The 18187-nt window shown below is 41.7% G+C and overlaps 1 protein-coding gene across 3 annotated transcripts in view; it reads right to left on the minus strand.

Moving 5' to 3' along the window:
- Oatp74D (Organic anion transporting polypeptide 74D) overlaps window positions 1–18187 on the minus strand; it is a 73370-nt gene that overhangs the window by 16275 nt on the left and 38908 nt on the right. For 2 of the 3 annotated variants that reach the window (XM_019057585.2, XM_072299254.1), the window contains 2 exons: window positions 8495–8632; window positions 934–1611 (listed from right to left, as the gene is read on the minus strand). In XM_019057585.2, coding sequence (XP_018913130.2) covers window positions 934–1558 — 625 coding nt within the window. In that variant the 5' untranslated portion in view covers window positions 1559–1611; window positions 8495–8632. Of the gene's footprint in view, window positions 1–933; window positions 1612–8494; window positions 8633–11520; window positions 11741–18187 lie in introns of those variants that run through there. The other variant, XM_072299265.1, reaches the window with a different exon arrangement.

Consider the following 18187-nt stretch of genomic DNA (forward strand, 5'->3'; position numbering starts at 1 on the left):
AATAAAATTCGGAGCATCAACACCATTTTAAGTGCACTGGTCAGTTGTTGAATTTGATTATACTTCTTGTTGCGGTTCAGCTCGAAATTCAATTATGAGTGTACCCGCGGCTGGACCCGAACGTTTTACTGTTCAGCAACAACTCCATTGCGTTTAAGCCACAACTAGAAGTTCCATCCTGATCCATACTGGACCATCGTCTCTTTTCCTCCGTGTTGCATGGTAGGTACTTCCATTTTTTAAGCTATATATGACGCAGGCAAGTAGTAAAATCAGACATTTTGTCAAATGCCTAGGAAAATCGTCAAATATTTATACTTGAATTGAAATTCTGACTCTTCTCTTAATTTTTGACGAAATAATCATCGCTCCTGTAAAGAAGAATTCTCTGTAAAAATGAGCATCACACAATAGTATTTTCAACAATGTTTAGCTCCTGAATGACCATTTATCTTGAAATGTTCAGCATGTCATAGAATATAGAACTTCTACGATTTCAATTTGAAAAGGGAGGAACAAGGAGAGTTCGTGAATTTGATGAGTTACTTGCCCTCAAAATAGTGAAAACTGTGTACAAAAATAGTAAATAATGTATACAAAATAGTGTGTTTTTTGCCATAAATTCACAAAAATTCGTAAACCGTCAGAATTTGAACATCTGCCTAGGCATTTGACAAAATGCCTGATTTGACTGATTGCCTGCGACACATACACCAAGGATTTTCGAGGAGATTTGAATAAGAACATAGGCGTAGCTAGGGGGGTCCTGGGGGGGGCCTGGCCCCCCTCCCAGAAATCTCGTGGCCCCCCCAGAAAAACAGGATCCTCCATTCCTCACCCATACCCGCCGCTCTCTTCACCACGAGAGGTGGTCCCATGCCCCCCTCCCCCCCGAAAAATTTCCTAGCTACGCCCCTGGATAAGAATGCTTACCTGAGGAGGCAGTGAGGATGGGCGGGAACCGGGGGTCCGGGCAGAGGCTGGCCATGGAGTTGGTCTTGTTCACGTCGGCGAACGGCTCGGAGACGTCGAGGAGCTGGCGTCCGAAAATGAAGTGCGGGAGCGAGCAGGTGAAGGAGCAAATGGCGAAGAGGACCATGCCCATGGCGATCCAGCGAGGCCGGTGCCCCTGGCCCACGTAGTAGGTGAGCAAGAGCGACGAGGAGATCTGCCCGATCTCCGTGGCGGACATGATGAACCCGATCGTCTTGCTCTGGAGCTGGAAGAGCTTTTCGATGGTCGTGATGACGCTCACGAAGTAGGTATTGTACATCCCCTGGAGGACCCACGTGATGCAGAATGTGACGAGGAAACCCTGCTTGGAGGCGAAGACCTGCATCCAGCCCGGGGTGCATCCCCCGATCCCGCACTTGAGCTCCTCGTCGTCGCTCTCCAGGTGGGCGGGGTGGGTCCCGTTGCCCAGGGGCGGGAGAGGGAGTGGGCCCCCGTTCGTTTTCCCATTGCTCTCGCCGAGGAGCTTATGCTGCGTTTCCCAGCCTCCGTCCCCCTCTCCCTCCCCCTCTCCATCGGAGGCGTGCGCCGCTACGGCCGTCGTCATTATTCCCGAGTCCAGGACATCCTCTTCAACGGATCACCGGGGACCCATTCCGCCTGCAACAGATTCAAACATCATCATCAGACGATCTATCTTTTACACAGGAAAAATACAGACCTTTTGAAGGCTACTATAATGGGTAAGTTGGGCAGGTCAGAGAATCGTCTATTTTTTCGTTCTTCTATTTTGAGAAATACGCGTTTAAAGCTTCGAAATCATATGGATCCTTAAGGTGGAAAGAAAGTTCAAACTCACATTTTGATGCTTAAAAATTTGATTCTACCAGTGAATTTATCACAGAATTTATTAGATTTAGTTGAATTCGCTAATATCTTAAGTTTTTCGAAAACTGCACTTACGCGCCTTGTCCTTCAAGCCCCTCAATGGGCCAGTTGCACTGGTCACAGAATTGTGTTTTAATGCTTTATTCTTGCAGATCAACTGAAAATAATAAGATCTGTTCAAACAGCAACTTTCTACGTTGAATATTAACCGAGATATCGCGCCTTGAAAAACTCGATTTGTGACGTCATCTACCGCGGTGATACATACAATGTTATGCACTGCCGCGGTGGATGACGTCAAAAACACGACTTTTCAAAGGACGATTTCTCGGTTATTATACAACGTAGAAAGTTGCTGTTTGGACAGATCTACTTATTTTTAGTTGATCTACAAGGAATCAAGCATTGAAACACAATTCTGTGACCATAGCGCAACTGGCCCATTGAGGGGCTTGATGGACAAGGCGCGTAGGTGCAGTTTTCGAAAAACCTAAGATATTAGCGAATTCAACTAAATCTAATAAATTCTGTGATAAATTCACTGGTAGAATCAAATTTTTAAGCATCAAATGTGAGTTTGAACTTTCTTTCCACCTTAAGGATCCGTATGATTTCGAAGCTTTAAACGCGTATTTCTCAAAATAGAAGAAACTGCACTAATGTGCCTTGCACTCCAAGCCCCTGAATTGGTGTGCAGTGTGAAATCTGTAGATGGCAAAAACTCTGAGCTTTTTCATTCGAATTTGCCGCTCTCAGGGATCATTCTTACGGTTTTACTCATAAGGAACTCTTTTAGAAGGAGAACACTCTGGTGCCATACACGAACCAGGGCGATCGTTGAAGGTTGCCACCGAGCGATTTTTAAGCGTACTGTATCTTTGAAATTACGCATCCAAAATTCGTTTTCTTACAGGATTAATTCATAAATTTTAGTATGAGTTCCCAAAGTTTCTATCTTGAAATTTTGTCTCGAGTTGTTTTCTAAATTGCTTAAATATTATTTTTCAAGACTTTGTTCACCAAAGATAAAAATGAAACGTTGTCTCGTCATTTTCATGGTAACTTCGGGGCTTCTCCGAGTGTAGGTATAAGGAGGTTGCCAATATTCGGCTCTGCCGATTCTCAACAATGGTGATTCCCGAGTCCGGCGAAGTAGCGGCTGTGACGGTGGGGCACAACGTCGCTCTTCTGGCGTGTAAGGGCGTAGGCCGATTCCCACATGAGCCCCAGAAAGCATTGATTTACATTGAAAACAGGGATCACGTGGAGAAGGAGATCACCCTTACGTCAGAGAAGCGACTACATGTCTTGAAATACTGAGGAATATTAACGAGTCGAAAAAGACTTCGACAACAAAACGTGATTTGAATTAGTATGCGTGTCGGGTGGCGGCACCGGCATGCAGAGCGGCGCAGTGGCGCACAGTGGATCGAGTCAATAGGAGAGGACGGACAAAATTTGGAAACTTCAAACACCCATAACTCCGTATACACAAAACTTTGAGGTTTTAAGAGTGGTTCCATTGGTTGCCTCGTGCTATTATCTTCTACAAACATCCCAAATTATTGAAATTATGACGAAATAAACATCAAAATTTGTAGATTTAGTCAAAAATTTCATGTCCGACCTCTCTCATCGACTCGATCCACTGTGCGACGGCGGCGGCGGCATGGGACCTGTAAACACCTGCGACATTTGGTCGCTGACCAACTAGGGAAACATCCACCTTGGATGAGTATCCTAAAACTGTGTGCTCTATTATTTCTACTCTGTCGAGAAGATGTTTCCCACCACATTACGAGAGGTTCATCGACCCTCCGGTAGGAGAGACATTTTTATAGGACTGTCATATGCCGTCGGTGAAAAAAACAGGTAAATATAAGATTTCCTGATTTTAATAAAGATGAATTCAAAATTTAACAACGACAGTCACTATGACAGTTCGTGTTTAAAGTAATGTTCAATAGCTGAATTGGTTACAGAGTTTTAGAGATCAATTTTTCTTGTTCCAATTTTATGGTGAGACAAGTTTTTCTCAAAATCGCCAATATCTCTTTTTTTTTGTCTTCTTCTTTTTTCAAGGCTTGTTGTCGGGGAGCCTCAGAGATTGGTATGAAGCAACATGTATGCATTAATGCACATATTTTAAAAATGCTTGTTTTACGGTTTTGAAAAAGACACTCTTTGATGACAAAAGGAGAAGAAAATGTTTTTCGAGCAAAATCCGCCACTTTCTAGAAACTCTTGTCTAAGTAATTATTGATAGAATTTTAGATAGAATCATTTTCGGGGTTTTTTCTCTTTTGTTTGGTCCTTAGTATTTACGAGCTCAAATTAAAATAAACAAATATTGGCTGAAAATTCTAATCAGAGGATGACTAAAGAAACCCAGCTAAGCTGCGCGCTCACAATAAAAACGCCTGCAATCACCGACGATGCAGACTTAATTACGCAGGCTTGCTCGGGCAAGTCTGTGCACTGTGAGAATGAAGGCGTATGGCTCTCCATGAACACTTGTTCATTGAATCACTCTTCACTCTTTTCACGCTTTGGAGAATGCAGCCAACATTATTCTACATTTAATTCAAACTGCAATCATAGTTATGGTGTCCAGTTTAGCTCATTCTGGGAAACAAACTCACACCTGTTAGTTGGCCTGTATTCTATCTTTTTTTCAGAAGAGTACGAGACAATTCTAAACAGGGCTAAAGGATGGCAGGGACGCGAAGTATGCAGGATATGCAGCTGTGGTGTTCTATCATAATGTATCGTTACGGCATTTGTAGCCAAGTTATATACTGCCGTGCTAAGAAAAAGCGCAATATCCGTCGAATTTTAAATTTTGGGATTATTTAAGAAATCAACATAATTTAAGCTGTAGAATCTGCTGGAATATACCAAAATCATCAACAGAGTAACTCGTACTGTAAGTAACAAGGTGGTCTTGTGCTGGGTCCACACTTTTATGCAGGGAAATCAAGGCTTAAAAAATCCAAGAATATCTAATAGATTAAACAATTGAGCACTAATGAGTATGAGAGCACGATTGAGGGGAGGGGGGGGGGGTTATCAGCTTAGGTAGATACATTGGAATACTGAGCTGCAGTCACGCCAAGGGACCTATATCAATTTGGATCTTTTACCTTATCGGCAGATCACACTCGTCATTGTCTTTATAAGTAATCGCATATTATTGACATTGATCCTTTAATTGGACTACATTTTGCAATTTGGAACTATAGATTCTGGCTCATCTGAAAAAAACACTTATGTGCATAGGGAAACCAATAGCACATACGTTGTTTTTAAACCGGGCCAGAATCTATAGTTCCAAATTGCAAAATGCAGTCCATTCAATGTTAGTTCACTTCATGGAAACTTGTTTCCTTGTCAAAGTCGATGATGAAACTACCAAACCACGTATCTCGGTTTGCGACGTCGCAGACTTCCTATCATACTTTATTTTTTTAATGAAAAACTACTAAACATCCAGTCTTGAAAATTTCTGTGATTTTTCCTCTTTGTGCGGAGAAAATTCCGTGAACATTTCAAGGAATGATATTGATTTGGTCTACTTCAAAAAAATAAAATGTGAGCGTAGATTTTTAAACACCGCAAACGAGATACGTGGTTTGATAGTTTCACCGTCGAAGTGTCGATGAACCTTGTTGTCCTAAGCGATTCCGTCAACGTAATTTTCTACGTAATATGTCCGGCAAAGGATTGTCCGTCGATTTGATCAAGAAGTAGATTTTCCACATACTGCGCTTTTCCTCGGCTCGGCAGTGTACCGTTCTTTATAATACGGGGTCAACGGGGTAAAGTGACCGCACGGAGAAAGGAAGGCAGTGCTCCCTTAAACATGAGTCGCATTGACGTCTGAGAACGTTCACTTCCGAAATTGAATTTAAAGCGGGATTGGACGCAATGCACGTCGCGGCGCGCCGATGGGAATGCCCTACTCGCACAATGTAAAGTCTTACCAGATAACAAAAAATCCACCAAAATCCGCACAAAGCCTGACGATCCCCTATACTAAGAACTAAGAAGAGAATACTTTCCATACTACCTGCATCCGATCCAAGACCGGCCGTTGTGAGGAGAAATGGTGATTCACACGAAAATAAAAAATGAAAATTCCCGCCCCTCCCGCGACAGGCTCTAGGAACGTTTCCTACATTAGGGTAACGTAGAGTCCCTTTATACTGAGAGTCAAGACAATTTGAATCCATTTCTGATTGGTTCCCGTGTTTTAGGCCTCCACAGTGTCACAAACGGGAAAAAAGATTACATTTTCACCAATTGCAAAGATTATAATCTGGAATGAACCAGGGAATTACGGGTTCGGCAAGGAACAAACGGAATGAGAGGAGGAACGGAGAAAGGCATTTGAGAATGGGCCGATCAAAGATTACGAAAAACGTTCAATTTCTGTAATCTTTATTCCCGTTTGTGACATCCATGAGCCGAATTGTCTTGACTCTCAGTATAAAGGGACTCTAGGATCTAGGAACGTTTCCTACTTACCGCCCAAAATGATAATTAAAATTAGGGTAACGGATAGGCGTGGGCGCCCTCTACCGATCGCTAACCTCCCCATCATTTACTTCTTTGATGGGGACTCGGATGGAACTAACCTCATGTTACGCAGTAAACGATCCCTATACTTTCTTAGCATTCTGAGAAGTATATCGATGGAAATATCGAAGGATCCATGAGAATGAATTACTCATTGAGTAATATTCGGCAGTTACAATTCTACATATTCGTCTCTCCTGTTAAACAGAAGGGGGGCCTAGGGGATTTTAGCGCCCGCTCGCCCCTCAACAGGGGCCTGTTAACCGAGAACCAATAAGAGAGGTCGTTTCATACTACCTACTCCCGATCGTGGTGGCAAAATCAAGGGTTGCAAGTTGCAACCCTCCGTCTATTACGCAGTATGAAATGCCGATCATTCCATTTTTTCCCCTTCACCTTGGACTAGGGGAAAAAACCCATCTGAATTCGAAATGGCCATAGCATTTTATAAGTAAAAAAAAAAATCCTTTATTGAGACCATTTAAAGTAGAAAAACTGATTTTCAATTTCATGACCAAAATATACGTTGAAAACCAGCCTAAAATGACGTTGGCATTACAGCCACTAAGGGCAACTTTGGGCCACCTAGTACAACATACGGTCAGGGACATATTGGGCATATTCTGCAACCAGGTAGATGTTTCTTTTTCTTCTTTGCAACTGCAGCCAAAATCGGAAAGCTTATGGCCTCTAGTTTACTTTGAATTCAACTGTTAGTGGACCTGTGAATGACTTTAGATGGCCCAATGTTATACCAAATTTGTAATTGATCTGATGAAAAGCAGATCCATCAAACAGAGTCGACGAGAGGAAATTTGAGCGATTGAAAAGCGCTAAAACGAGCCTCTTTGCTGGAATTACTAAAAATTATCATCTTTGTTTTACGAGCTCATACTTCGCGAATGGATCGTCAGAGCAGGGCATAACATTTCAAATCAGTTACTTACAAAGAGGAACCCATCCTGCTTATCAAATTTGAACAAAATCGGTGATGATTAGGAACTGGACCTCACCGTTTTATCATAGAACGACTCCATTTTGAGGCTAGAAAAGGCGCCATATCTCGCAACTTGCACTGACAACCGACTTGATTTTTTTCTGCAACTCTCAGGTATGATACTTTAAGCTTTTAAACTAAAAATATGGTTGTCAACAAATGATTTTTTTTTGATGGTCTGAATCAGGGGCTGAGATGGCCATTTTAATAATATTGCGCGTATACCTTAGTATACGTCTGGACGATCGGCTTGAAAGTTTTTGGAAAGAATTTGGGTATATAACTGAACTTTTCGTGAAGTGAAATGCTGTGTATATTTTCTAATTCTTTCTTAAATTCGAAAAAAACCAAAATGTCGAAGTCAGTGGTGGGATAACTTTGAATAAAACCCCCGAGAAAAGTCTATTTCAAGTATTGTCAGTTGAAAATAGGTTGATTTTCGTTGAGAAACACTCGATGGGTGAAGTAGAATATAAATTCTCCAAGTAACACGAAAAACGGGGGACTTTAGATGGAGAAAAAAATAAAGGCGAGGACGCCAACTCAACCTCTCAAATTTTAGGAGCCTTTTCATGACTTTAAAAGATTGAAACAAAAATTTGTGAAGTAAGGCGTTTCCGCACGCTTACTCGGGGATAAAATTTGATCTCCGAATCTCTAGGAAGTTAGATGGAAGTTGCTATACAGTAAAGTATGGGGTTCAGGGGCTCACATTCGGTGCGCAGAGTGCGGAGGTTTTTCCCTAAAGAGAAAACATAAAATTGGCTTTAGTTGTTACGATACTGGCACCGGCAATAAAATGTATTTCCAAATACTGGGATCAGAATAAATTGATCTCTCCCCGAAGCGTCGCGTCGCCAGGTAAATCAAATTGTTTTTCAATCGAAAATTAAATTTTTTTGTTTCTACGATTACATGTGGGGGTAATTGTGGTTTCTGCATCTAATGCGAATCGATTCGATTTGCGGAGATTACGGAGCGGCCCAATGGAACACTGTCTGGTTCAGAAGTTTTTGGAAACCAGCAGCTGTTTAACTCTCGTGCGTTTGAGAACCTAGAAGGTAGAAAACGATGGCTTACCTTTGACGGGTGGCTAAGGCATCTGTGTAAATCGCGAAGATTTGAACTCTCATGCTAGGTGGACCACGATCGAAGTCTTCTCAAATTCGGGGGTCAAAGGTACTCAATCACCGCCTTAGAAATGGCCGCCGTTTGGATCTGAAAAAAAAAAACAGCGAATATAAATGTGAGCCATTTGATGAAAGAAAGATAAAAATTGAGTACGAAATAATTTTGAGTGCGAAAATAAAAATTCCAAGACTGAGTCTTAAAGTTGAATCACCCATATTTTTAAGGAGTGCCAGGCCTACTCTGGAAGCGGCCGACACCTTCATTAAATTTTGATGCTGCCATTTGGCCTATCTCTCTAGGTTCTGAAACTAAAACTGTTTTTTACATGTGAGGATATTCCCCAAGAAAGTCGACAGATAACATACACTTCTTTGTGCGCACTTGAGCAATTGTCCATGGGTCAGTTGCGCTAGCCACATCGCGTTTCGATGGTTCATGCTTATTGATTGGCAAAAAATAATAAGTTTCGTCCACCATGCTTATAATTAGTTTCTAAGTATGTAGGTGATGTCCTCCGAAAATCAAGGGTACATGACATTATCCATCGCCTAAATACAAACCATGGTTACGTCCACTTTGGCTTCAACATGGTACAAACTGCCACGCTGGATGACGTAATACGAAGGGTTTTTTTTATTTGAGATAAATTCGACCTCAACACATAAGTATAAGAAAGTGACAGAAATTTCCAAAATATAAAACCAAAACATCATTACAGAGAAGCAATAAACTGTGAGGGGATTGAAAAAAAAAAAACAGCTAACTGCTAGCCTGAAGGATGGGTAAAGTCTAATAGGTAAAGTGATCGGAAAATTATATATAAGGAAAAAGAGAGGGCGAGAAAAGTGTGCTATTTGTAATTTAATCGAGTGGATCAAAACTTTCACGGAAAAATGTTCATGATTTTTCTTGAATCGAGGGATTGGGCAACGCTTGAATGTTCATAAAGCACCATTGTTACCAGATTGTGCGGGAAAATCAGCATTTTCCTCCATTTAAACCCGTGTAAAATATTCAGATTTTACAGCGCATCCTGACATCCTTCTAATGGCGCTCCTCCAGGCGCGCGGTGCGGCAGTGGTTGTCACACGTATAGAGAATCAGTGGAAGAGACGGAAATGGGGGTTGAGTCATTTTATGAGAGGTAAGAGGTTCAAAGTTGTCATTAATGTGTAGAATTTTACTCATATATACAATATATACTGTAATAAAAAAGCATGGAGAAAACGATGGATCGATTTTTTCATTCTCATTGAAAAAAGTGTATTTGTATCCAACTTAGTGTAGAAATTGGGTTTATTCTCCTTGAATTGGTAACGCAGCACTTGAAAGGACAATGGAACGTCTGATCTAAAATATTATCCTAAGGATGCGATCTAGTCACAATCAGTTGTCATGTTCAGGGCCGTTTTCATTTTGATTTCTAAAGATCCTAATCTAAAATTCCATTACGCAGCCTCTTGGCGGCGACTTCTGTGCCCCCCCTTCTCCTACCGCTCGTAACCCCCTCTCCGCCCTTCGGGGAGCGACCACCTCACTTTAATCCCTACCTCCCCGTATTAGCTCCCTCGAAAACATCCAGATCCCTTATGCACCAATTTGGTTCGACTGTGTACGTCTTGAACCGCGCGTATACATTGTATCGAAAAGTGACTGACACTGTCAATTTGCGACTCCACTAGAAACTCGAATAAACATATAAATCGGTAGATATGTTGGAATTCTACTCGCATCATTGAGGCAGTATCGTGAAATCAGTAGAGAAATTCAACTCACATCAGTCCCTTTTCCACCCCTTTTTTTTTAGCTAAGAGGGGCCCATGGGCTTCATTTTTTACTCTTTAGGAACTTATTTTTCAACAGAGGCGACTTTCAAGCTCTTTCCTCCCAGCCGGATTTGGGCGGGAATGGGGGGGAGGGGCGAGGGGACCTGTCCCCACAAATCTCAATAGCCCCTTCCAGAAAAATGTGAGGGATTTCGTTGAGTGAGTGCACCATGATATATCATTTCGAGAAAAACGCAGTTTAAGCTATGAAACACCCCGAGAATTTGGCGTCATTATCATTAAAAATGAATTTCTACTAGTGTAATGACCTCAATGTTGTACAGTGAACTCTAATATACCTTAACATTCGATATAATAAAAGCATAACCTTGCTATCGTGCGAGCATTTGATAACAGACGCTCAGCTGATTGTGCTTCGAAATGGAGTCAGTCCTCGCACTGTCGCCGGTTTAGGCCCCCTTCACATGTAACGCTTATAACATTGTTAAAAATTAAATTTAGGAATTAAAATTTCAACAGAAAATTAGAAATGCAGCCAACGTGCGTTACAATTTAGAGAAAAATGAGAGGGAAAAAGCTCTTTCGAGCATACATTTCTCTCCAAAAGACTCACATGGGATTTTCTGTCTAAATGACTCGTGCGTTTATCACAACCAGTTGGTAACATTTCAACTACATTCTCTGGAGATTTGCAAAAATCGATTACATTGAAAACTGACTATCGATAAGTTTGACCTAAATCATGATGCGTTGCTCTCCTGACTACTCTACTCCTGACTTTCGTTACTCACTTCGGGTCCTTTTTTCTTCTGGGGCATCACTTTTTTTTCAAATATTCGGTAGTGAAGCTGGACGTTCATTGGAGGATTTTTCCTCATGTACTAGTAACTTCAATGTTTCCAGGTTGCCTGACCTGTAGTTTAGAGCTAGAGCTCAAAAAATGCTCACAGCATGGTCAAGGTAGAACGATGGTGGTCGTGTGAACTGATCCGTGGATCTCATAATGAATAAATGAGATAGGTTGTTATTATGAAAGCCAATTTAGTTACTTGTTATGCGAGTCGTTATAAAAAAAAAAAAAAAAAAAAAAAAAAAAAAAAAAAAAAAAAAAAAAAAAAACTTCACTTTAGAGTACAGCTATTTAGCATGAAAGTTCAGCCGAACGCCTTAAAAAGAAGCACGCCGTACCGTATGATATGGGTTGGCGAACAGAAAGAGAGAGTGCCCAGCGTGTAATCCCCTTCATCTTCCGTCACACGATGGTCTCATCCGCCAAAGATCATGATTCAAATCCACGAAGGCAATTTTTTTCACCACTCTCTCTTCACCTGCTTCTCATTTGAACCTGGGAATCAGTTAAGAGTATAGGTAAAGCAGCTAAGAATATGTGAAACCTTTGACTGATACGGTCTTGGCTTCAAATGAAAATCAGGTGAAATTCCAAAGAATATAACAATTTGATGGTGAAACTACAAAACCACATATCTCAGTTTGCGACGATGCAGACTACCTTTTTTACTTCATCCTTTAAATGGAGAACAACTGATCGTCCATGTTTAAAAACTTCCGTGATTTTGCTTCTCTGTGCCAGGCAAATTCTGAAAAAACTGCAAAATGTTATCTGACCAAACTTTCGAACCAAATGTTACCCAAAATGCTTTTTCTAGGTGTCAAAACACACGTCTTTTGGGGAGATGTAATTTCTCGAACATTTGATAGGTGATGAAAAAAGGAGAATAAGTCTTGCCAGACACAGACACCTGCATAAAAAAAAATCATTCTTCCGTTTAGAATAAAAATAATCGGATCAGTTTCATAGGAGGATTGCATAGGGTTATAAAGGCAATATATAAAAGTTGTGAAAAATAGATTTCACGTGAAAACAGTGGTCCTTTCCGGTCTGAACGATGTTTACCCATGAGAACGTGAGAGCATTTGTCCTTTTTTTGACTATTGGTTTTACAGTAGCTTTTTCTGTTGCTGCGTGTCACATGCAAAAAGCAATTCTGACGCATCTGTGCGAGAAAAACGAAGTGTCCAGGAAGCAGTTTTCTTCGTTGCACTTATTAATGTCACTCCTCTTTGGTGCATAATTTCTTCTATTTTGGTTTTATTAGTAATAAATGTTGAGCGACCAGCACAAATGTATGCATCACTAATTGTCAAGCCCATAAGGTAGAAGAAACCAGGCGGAGAGGTTAATGACTTCAGTCACCATATTTATTGCAGTATTATGGCTAGACGCTGAGAGTCGGCGTTTGGACGGACCTTTATGCCTGGTTTATTACGAGAGTTTCAAGCTCCAGGTTATGATTTTCTTGAAACTTCATTTTAATTCTTATTCGCACTTTTATTGACCTTTTGAAAAATCAAAGTCAGATGACATTTTCAAGGCACGCTTAGCCACAGATAAAGGAAAACTTGGCATCTCGCTTACAAAGAGGATAAACTGATTTTGTCGACGTCAACAATGCATTTCGAAGCTGCATGGCATGCCTTGCTCATCAGCTTTATTTACTTTAGTAATTATCACTGTTTGGCACCTAGAAATAGCATGTTATGGTCCCGGGAAAGTGTCAAAAACAAACTGCATCGCTTGTAACACTCCGGCTGAATTGTAACCAGTTACACAGGGTGTCGGAAACGGATACTTGCTCACATCTCGACGACAACGGTTTTAGATACTGACATGCCGTTTGGACGAAACTTCCTCCATCACCAGTTATAGGAGTCTTTTTTAAGGGGACCGGGACATGAGAGGGGGGAGGAAACTTGATAATTGGAGATGAAAACTCTACCGTGTGATAATTGTCGAGAAGAACATAATCAAATAAATTACTTTCATCATAGCATTTTAATTCACATTATTCTAGTGTTTTTATGTTAGTTTGAGTAGAAGTCATCATAATTTAAAAAAAAAAAAACTTTTTTATTGAAAAAGCGCAAAACTTTTCTTCGAATGATATATACGGCGTGATATGACCTCATATGGTGCTAACAAGCGTATTATTATCTACTTTATTCATCTTCTCTTCAGTTTAAACACAATAAAATAAAACAACTTCAAATGAGACCTGATGCGTAACATTTATCGTCGAATTTGACGTTCCGCGGGATTTTTTTAACCGTCGGAGTTCAAACTCCGAGCGCAGATGCCGAAACCATCAAGTAATGAAAATACGTCGACTGTGGGGACTTAAATATATGTCCATCCACCCCTATAGTCGACGGATTTCCGTCTGCTTCCGGAGTTTTAACGTCCCGACATTTGAAGCATCTCGCGGAACGTCAAACTCGACGATTAAGATTCCAATTTTTTACTGCGTGGATTGACATTGATAAGTATTGAACATTCGCATATTATTGAATATGAAATGGCATTTTAAGTCACCTATGCCCTAGATCCCGCTGGTCCGTTGGCAAGGGGTGAAAAACACCCATCTTCAGTGTTCGAGCACATGAGCTAACAAAACTATACGGCAGAAAATCAAGCGGCGCAAAGATGCCGCATTAAAGATCACAAATAAACAAGTAACACGTGATATGAATATTACTGTTCAATCGAGCAGAAAAATCCCGAATTTAAATGCGATTCAATCCATCAGACTGATAAGTCACCAACCGACCGCCAATCGCAACAGACGAGTTAAATTGGCAACTTTTTGATGAGTCGAAGATGATCCAATGACCCGATGATTTCAGCGGTCTTTCACGCCCTCACGGTTTCCGGCTACGGAGTGTGCTTCAAAAGCTCGCGTAAATGCTCGAGTCAGGGCTGCCGGATCGCACTCAGAATCGCGACTGTTCGCGGGCTATCCGAGACGAATCTGAAAAAAATGCGCTGCAGCGGGAGCATTTAGAGCGGTTGATCCGACAAGTTCAGCTGGGCTGTGTGCAGGCCATTGAACTATTGACACAATTCGAATTAAAACGTGGGCAGGGGAAATTATACGGAGAGCGATTTAAGCTCGGTCGGTGTTACACTGTTACATGACAAGAGTGAAAACGGCGACGACGCTGCTGGCCGTGCGCCGCGCCCTATGGTCGCGCCTCGTGCCTGAGTCGCGGCTCGTTGTGTGGAAACGTGGCCCCCAAGGGATGAAGCCCACGATGAACTTACAGGAAAGGGGGTAACTTATAGCAAAGGGGGTAACATTCTTGAGAGGATATAAGCGAATTTCCGCGTCTATTCGATCGATCGTCTTGCATAGGCGGATCCAGGGGGGAGGGGCGTAGGGGGCGCCCCCCCCCCCCCCCCATGAAAAAGGGGAAAGGATAGAAAGAAAAAAGAAAGAAAGGTAGGAAAGAAGAATGAAGACCGTTCATATTTGGTACTTACGTATGAAAAAATTGACACAAAATGCATGTTAGATCGTTAAAATTTCGAAAATTTACTGGGGAAGCCCCCCAGACTCCCCTTACACCTCACAGTGGACAAAATTTGGAATCTTTAAACGCTTATAACTCCGTTTGTACAAAACTTTGAGGTTCTAAAAGTGGTTCCATTGGTTTCATTATGAAATTGTCTGTCTTTTGTCGTTTGGACAGAACTAATAAATTAATTATAATATGTGAGCTCACACCACAGAACATGATTATGTGACTAGCGCATCCTTGTAAAGGGCAACAGACCCATTCATCGGTACGGACCAATCACAGAGCTTCCCATCAGATTTATCAAGTCTCTCATTCATTCATTTCACGGGGCACAGGTTGAACCTCAACGAAGAGCCAATGAGCACCAACCATCCGTTTGGTAAGCTCCGTAAATTAGGATCAGATTCACGAGAAAATACATATTTCTCTAGATCGGATTCACATGACCCAACGCTATCTGCTTCACCAGAACTGGTGCCATACTGCCGTTTTGAGAAAATGGACCGATTGGCGTCCGAGCGAATGGCGTAACGAGGTCTTGCTGTCCTCCTCCGCGAAAAAAAGGGGAAAAATGCAGGGTCCCTTATAATAGAACGATTACGATCAAATTTCAAATCATACCCCTCGCCACCTTTCAAAGGCCCAAAGATTGAATTCAAAATTCCAAAATAGTGACAATAAAAAAAAAATCCGATAGCAAAGGCCCTCCAGACGGCTCAGCCAGTTTGCGTGCGGTAGAATTTGCCACTTTGGTACCAGTTACGCCACTGATAAGAGCGATTTTGTGGGACGAAATCCTTCGCGCTTTGTCAAATTACGCGGGTCAAAAAATTTTTAGGTTGACAGAATAAATCGAACGGGACCCTTTTTCCTCCGTTGAAAATAAATGGGAAAAAATGACTTCGTAATTTGAGTCAATATACTAGAGGTTTTCTAAAATTATCGGGGTCAATATGGGTCTAATTAGCATACGGAGGGCAGGTGTGTCGCTTTGATCAGTCGAGTTTTTGCTGCGTGCTCTGACTCCCTTGTTCTCAATCGCTTAGAGCTACAGGTGTCGCAAGTTTATATGTGCTTTTAATACTGCTTTACGATAAGTTAATTTAGGTTATTTGGTTTTTGTTTAAATTTTGGGTGCTCCATTTTTTCTGCGACAAAAATCGTTTCCTTTTATTTTGCAGATGGATCCGCTGCGATTAGAACATGAACGTGACTGAATCAAATGTTGAAATATTAAAAGACTTGGAGAGCTTAGACAGTCGTTTTGGCTACCATCGTCAGAAGATGAGTTGGACAAAATGAATGGAACAAAACCCCGATAACAACCAAGACAGGAGAACAGTAGTTTGTTTGACCTAAACTTATTTTGACAGAGAAAAATTTCATTTAATTCTGTGAGCCAGGAGTACTCGTCAAAAATAATTTAGTACATCTACAATTTATGTAAAGAATGCAACTTAACCGGTGAAGTTTTTGAGCCAAATTTCATGATTTTGGAGTGTCCTCACGGTAGAGAATACCTATGACTATTGCGACGTTTAAATTGGAATTTCCCTTTAAAACTGGCATCAATTTTTGGAATTGTGGATCTAAACAGAAATATTTATAACATCTTGCAATGCTAGAAGTATCGCAAAATGCCTTTTTCACTTGGTGCTCATTCGGTGGACTCCTGTGATGAGGATCTCGCGCAGTCCACTTATTGGATTAAAATGATAATCGGGCCTCTGCGGTACATCATTTTGAAAATCCATCGACGAATAGTCTGTGATCCAGCTTCCATGATGTGTCGAGCAAGGAGCTTAACACTATTATTACTCTATCCAAGTGCGGACAGATTTCTTCTGAGCCAAACTAGTTTCATCGACGACGGAGGTTAAAATGGTCGAGGATAGGCGCATATGCACCAACAACATGCAATTCATCAGTCGGCGCAACAATGATAATTCTGATTTGCAGCATGGTGTTGTCAAACCTCATGAGATGCTCGGAACCCCCTGTGAATATCGGTATCAAATTAATCGTGAGGTGAAGAAGTTGGGCACATCCGAGCTTCACCTGACTTATCGTGGCAATAGCCATCGAGTCGAGACAAGACGTTTTTCGGCTCCCTGTAGAGTCGTCATTCAATCCCGACATTGAGGCCACTCCCACGATGCCAAATTATCAAAATAACCATGAGAATTTACCCTCATGAGATAAGCACGAGACATACTCGTATGGTATGTAACTGAAAGGGGGTTGATTAAATACGTAACGCTTTAGAAAGGGGGAACGTTGAGTTTGCGTTGAGGGTGCGTTACCGGGTGAAAAGGTCAAGACTGTGTTACGTCACGCTTGGCGCAGTGCTTATTTAATTTTTTAAAGTGAAAATCGAGGGAAAAATCGAGAATCATCAGGGAATTTTTGAGCACCAAGGAAAACCAAGAAAACGTCGTGGATCCGACTTTAGCTCATTGTCAGTTTTCCTTCAGTTCTCAGTGTAGGCAACCCGAGCTCCCACGTGGCCGAATAGTTGTATCGCTCTCATTTGTCACAATTGCTCGAGGAAGAAGAAAGCAGGGTTAATGCACCGAGCGTGGCGTGCGGAGTGGTGACTTTACTTCACTGCCGGTTTGCCTTCAGTTTTCAGTGTAGGCAACCCGAGCTCCCACGTGGTCGAATAGTGGTATCACTCTAAAATTGCTCGAGGAAGAAGAAAGCAAGGTTAATACACCGAGCGTGGCGTGCGGAGTGGTGACTTAACTTCACTTTCGGTTTGCCTTCAGTTTTCAGTGTAGGCAACCCGAGCTCCCACGTGGCCGAATAGTTGTATCGCTCTCATTTGTCATAATTGCTTTGGGAAGGAAGCAAGAGTAATTCCTCGAGCGTGGTGTGCGGAGCGGTGACTTTAGTTCACTGTCAGTTTGCCTTCAGTTTTCAGTGTAGGCACCCCGAGCTCTCACGTGGCCGAATAGTGGTATCACTGTTAGATGTCTTCATCTCTGAAAGACCTTAAAAGGTTTTCCTAGTTTTCAAACGCAGTCAGGGTGCGCTCATGAATTACGCAACGCTCTAGCGGGGGAGGGGGTATGAACCTGCGTTACACGGGGAGAAGGGTCAGTGCCAGCGTTACAACGCCCTCTCTTTTGGTAAAAAACAGAAAATCTAAAGGAACTTTGTTTAATCTTTGCTTATCGCCAGGCAATCGGAATCGTCTATGGACTATCAAAAACACAAATAAAATGCAAGCATCATCCTCATTTCTTTTACGTTATCTGTCGCGCTATAATCAATAATTCTTCAAATTTCATCCAGCTAAATACTCGACAGTTTTCCACAATTTTCAGGATCTGAGGAGTGTGAAGGGAGGTCTGGGGTTGCGTTACAAAGCGTTACAACCCGTGGGGGGGGGGGGGGCAAATAACATGCCAAAGGAGCCCAAGCCGCGTAATTTATCAACGCTCCCTTTTCAAGGAAAAATGGTATTTTTAAAAGC

The sequence above is a fragment of the Bemisia tabaci genome, chromosome 1, assembly GCF_918797505.1.
Source record: "Bemisia tabaci chromosome 1, PGI_BMITA_v3".
Classification (NCBI taxonomy): Eukaryota; Metazoa; Arthropoda; class Insecta; order Hemiptera; family Aleyrodidae; genus Bemisia; species Bemisia tabaci.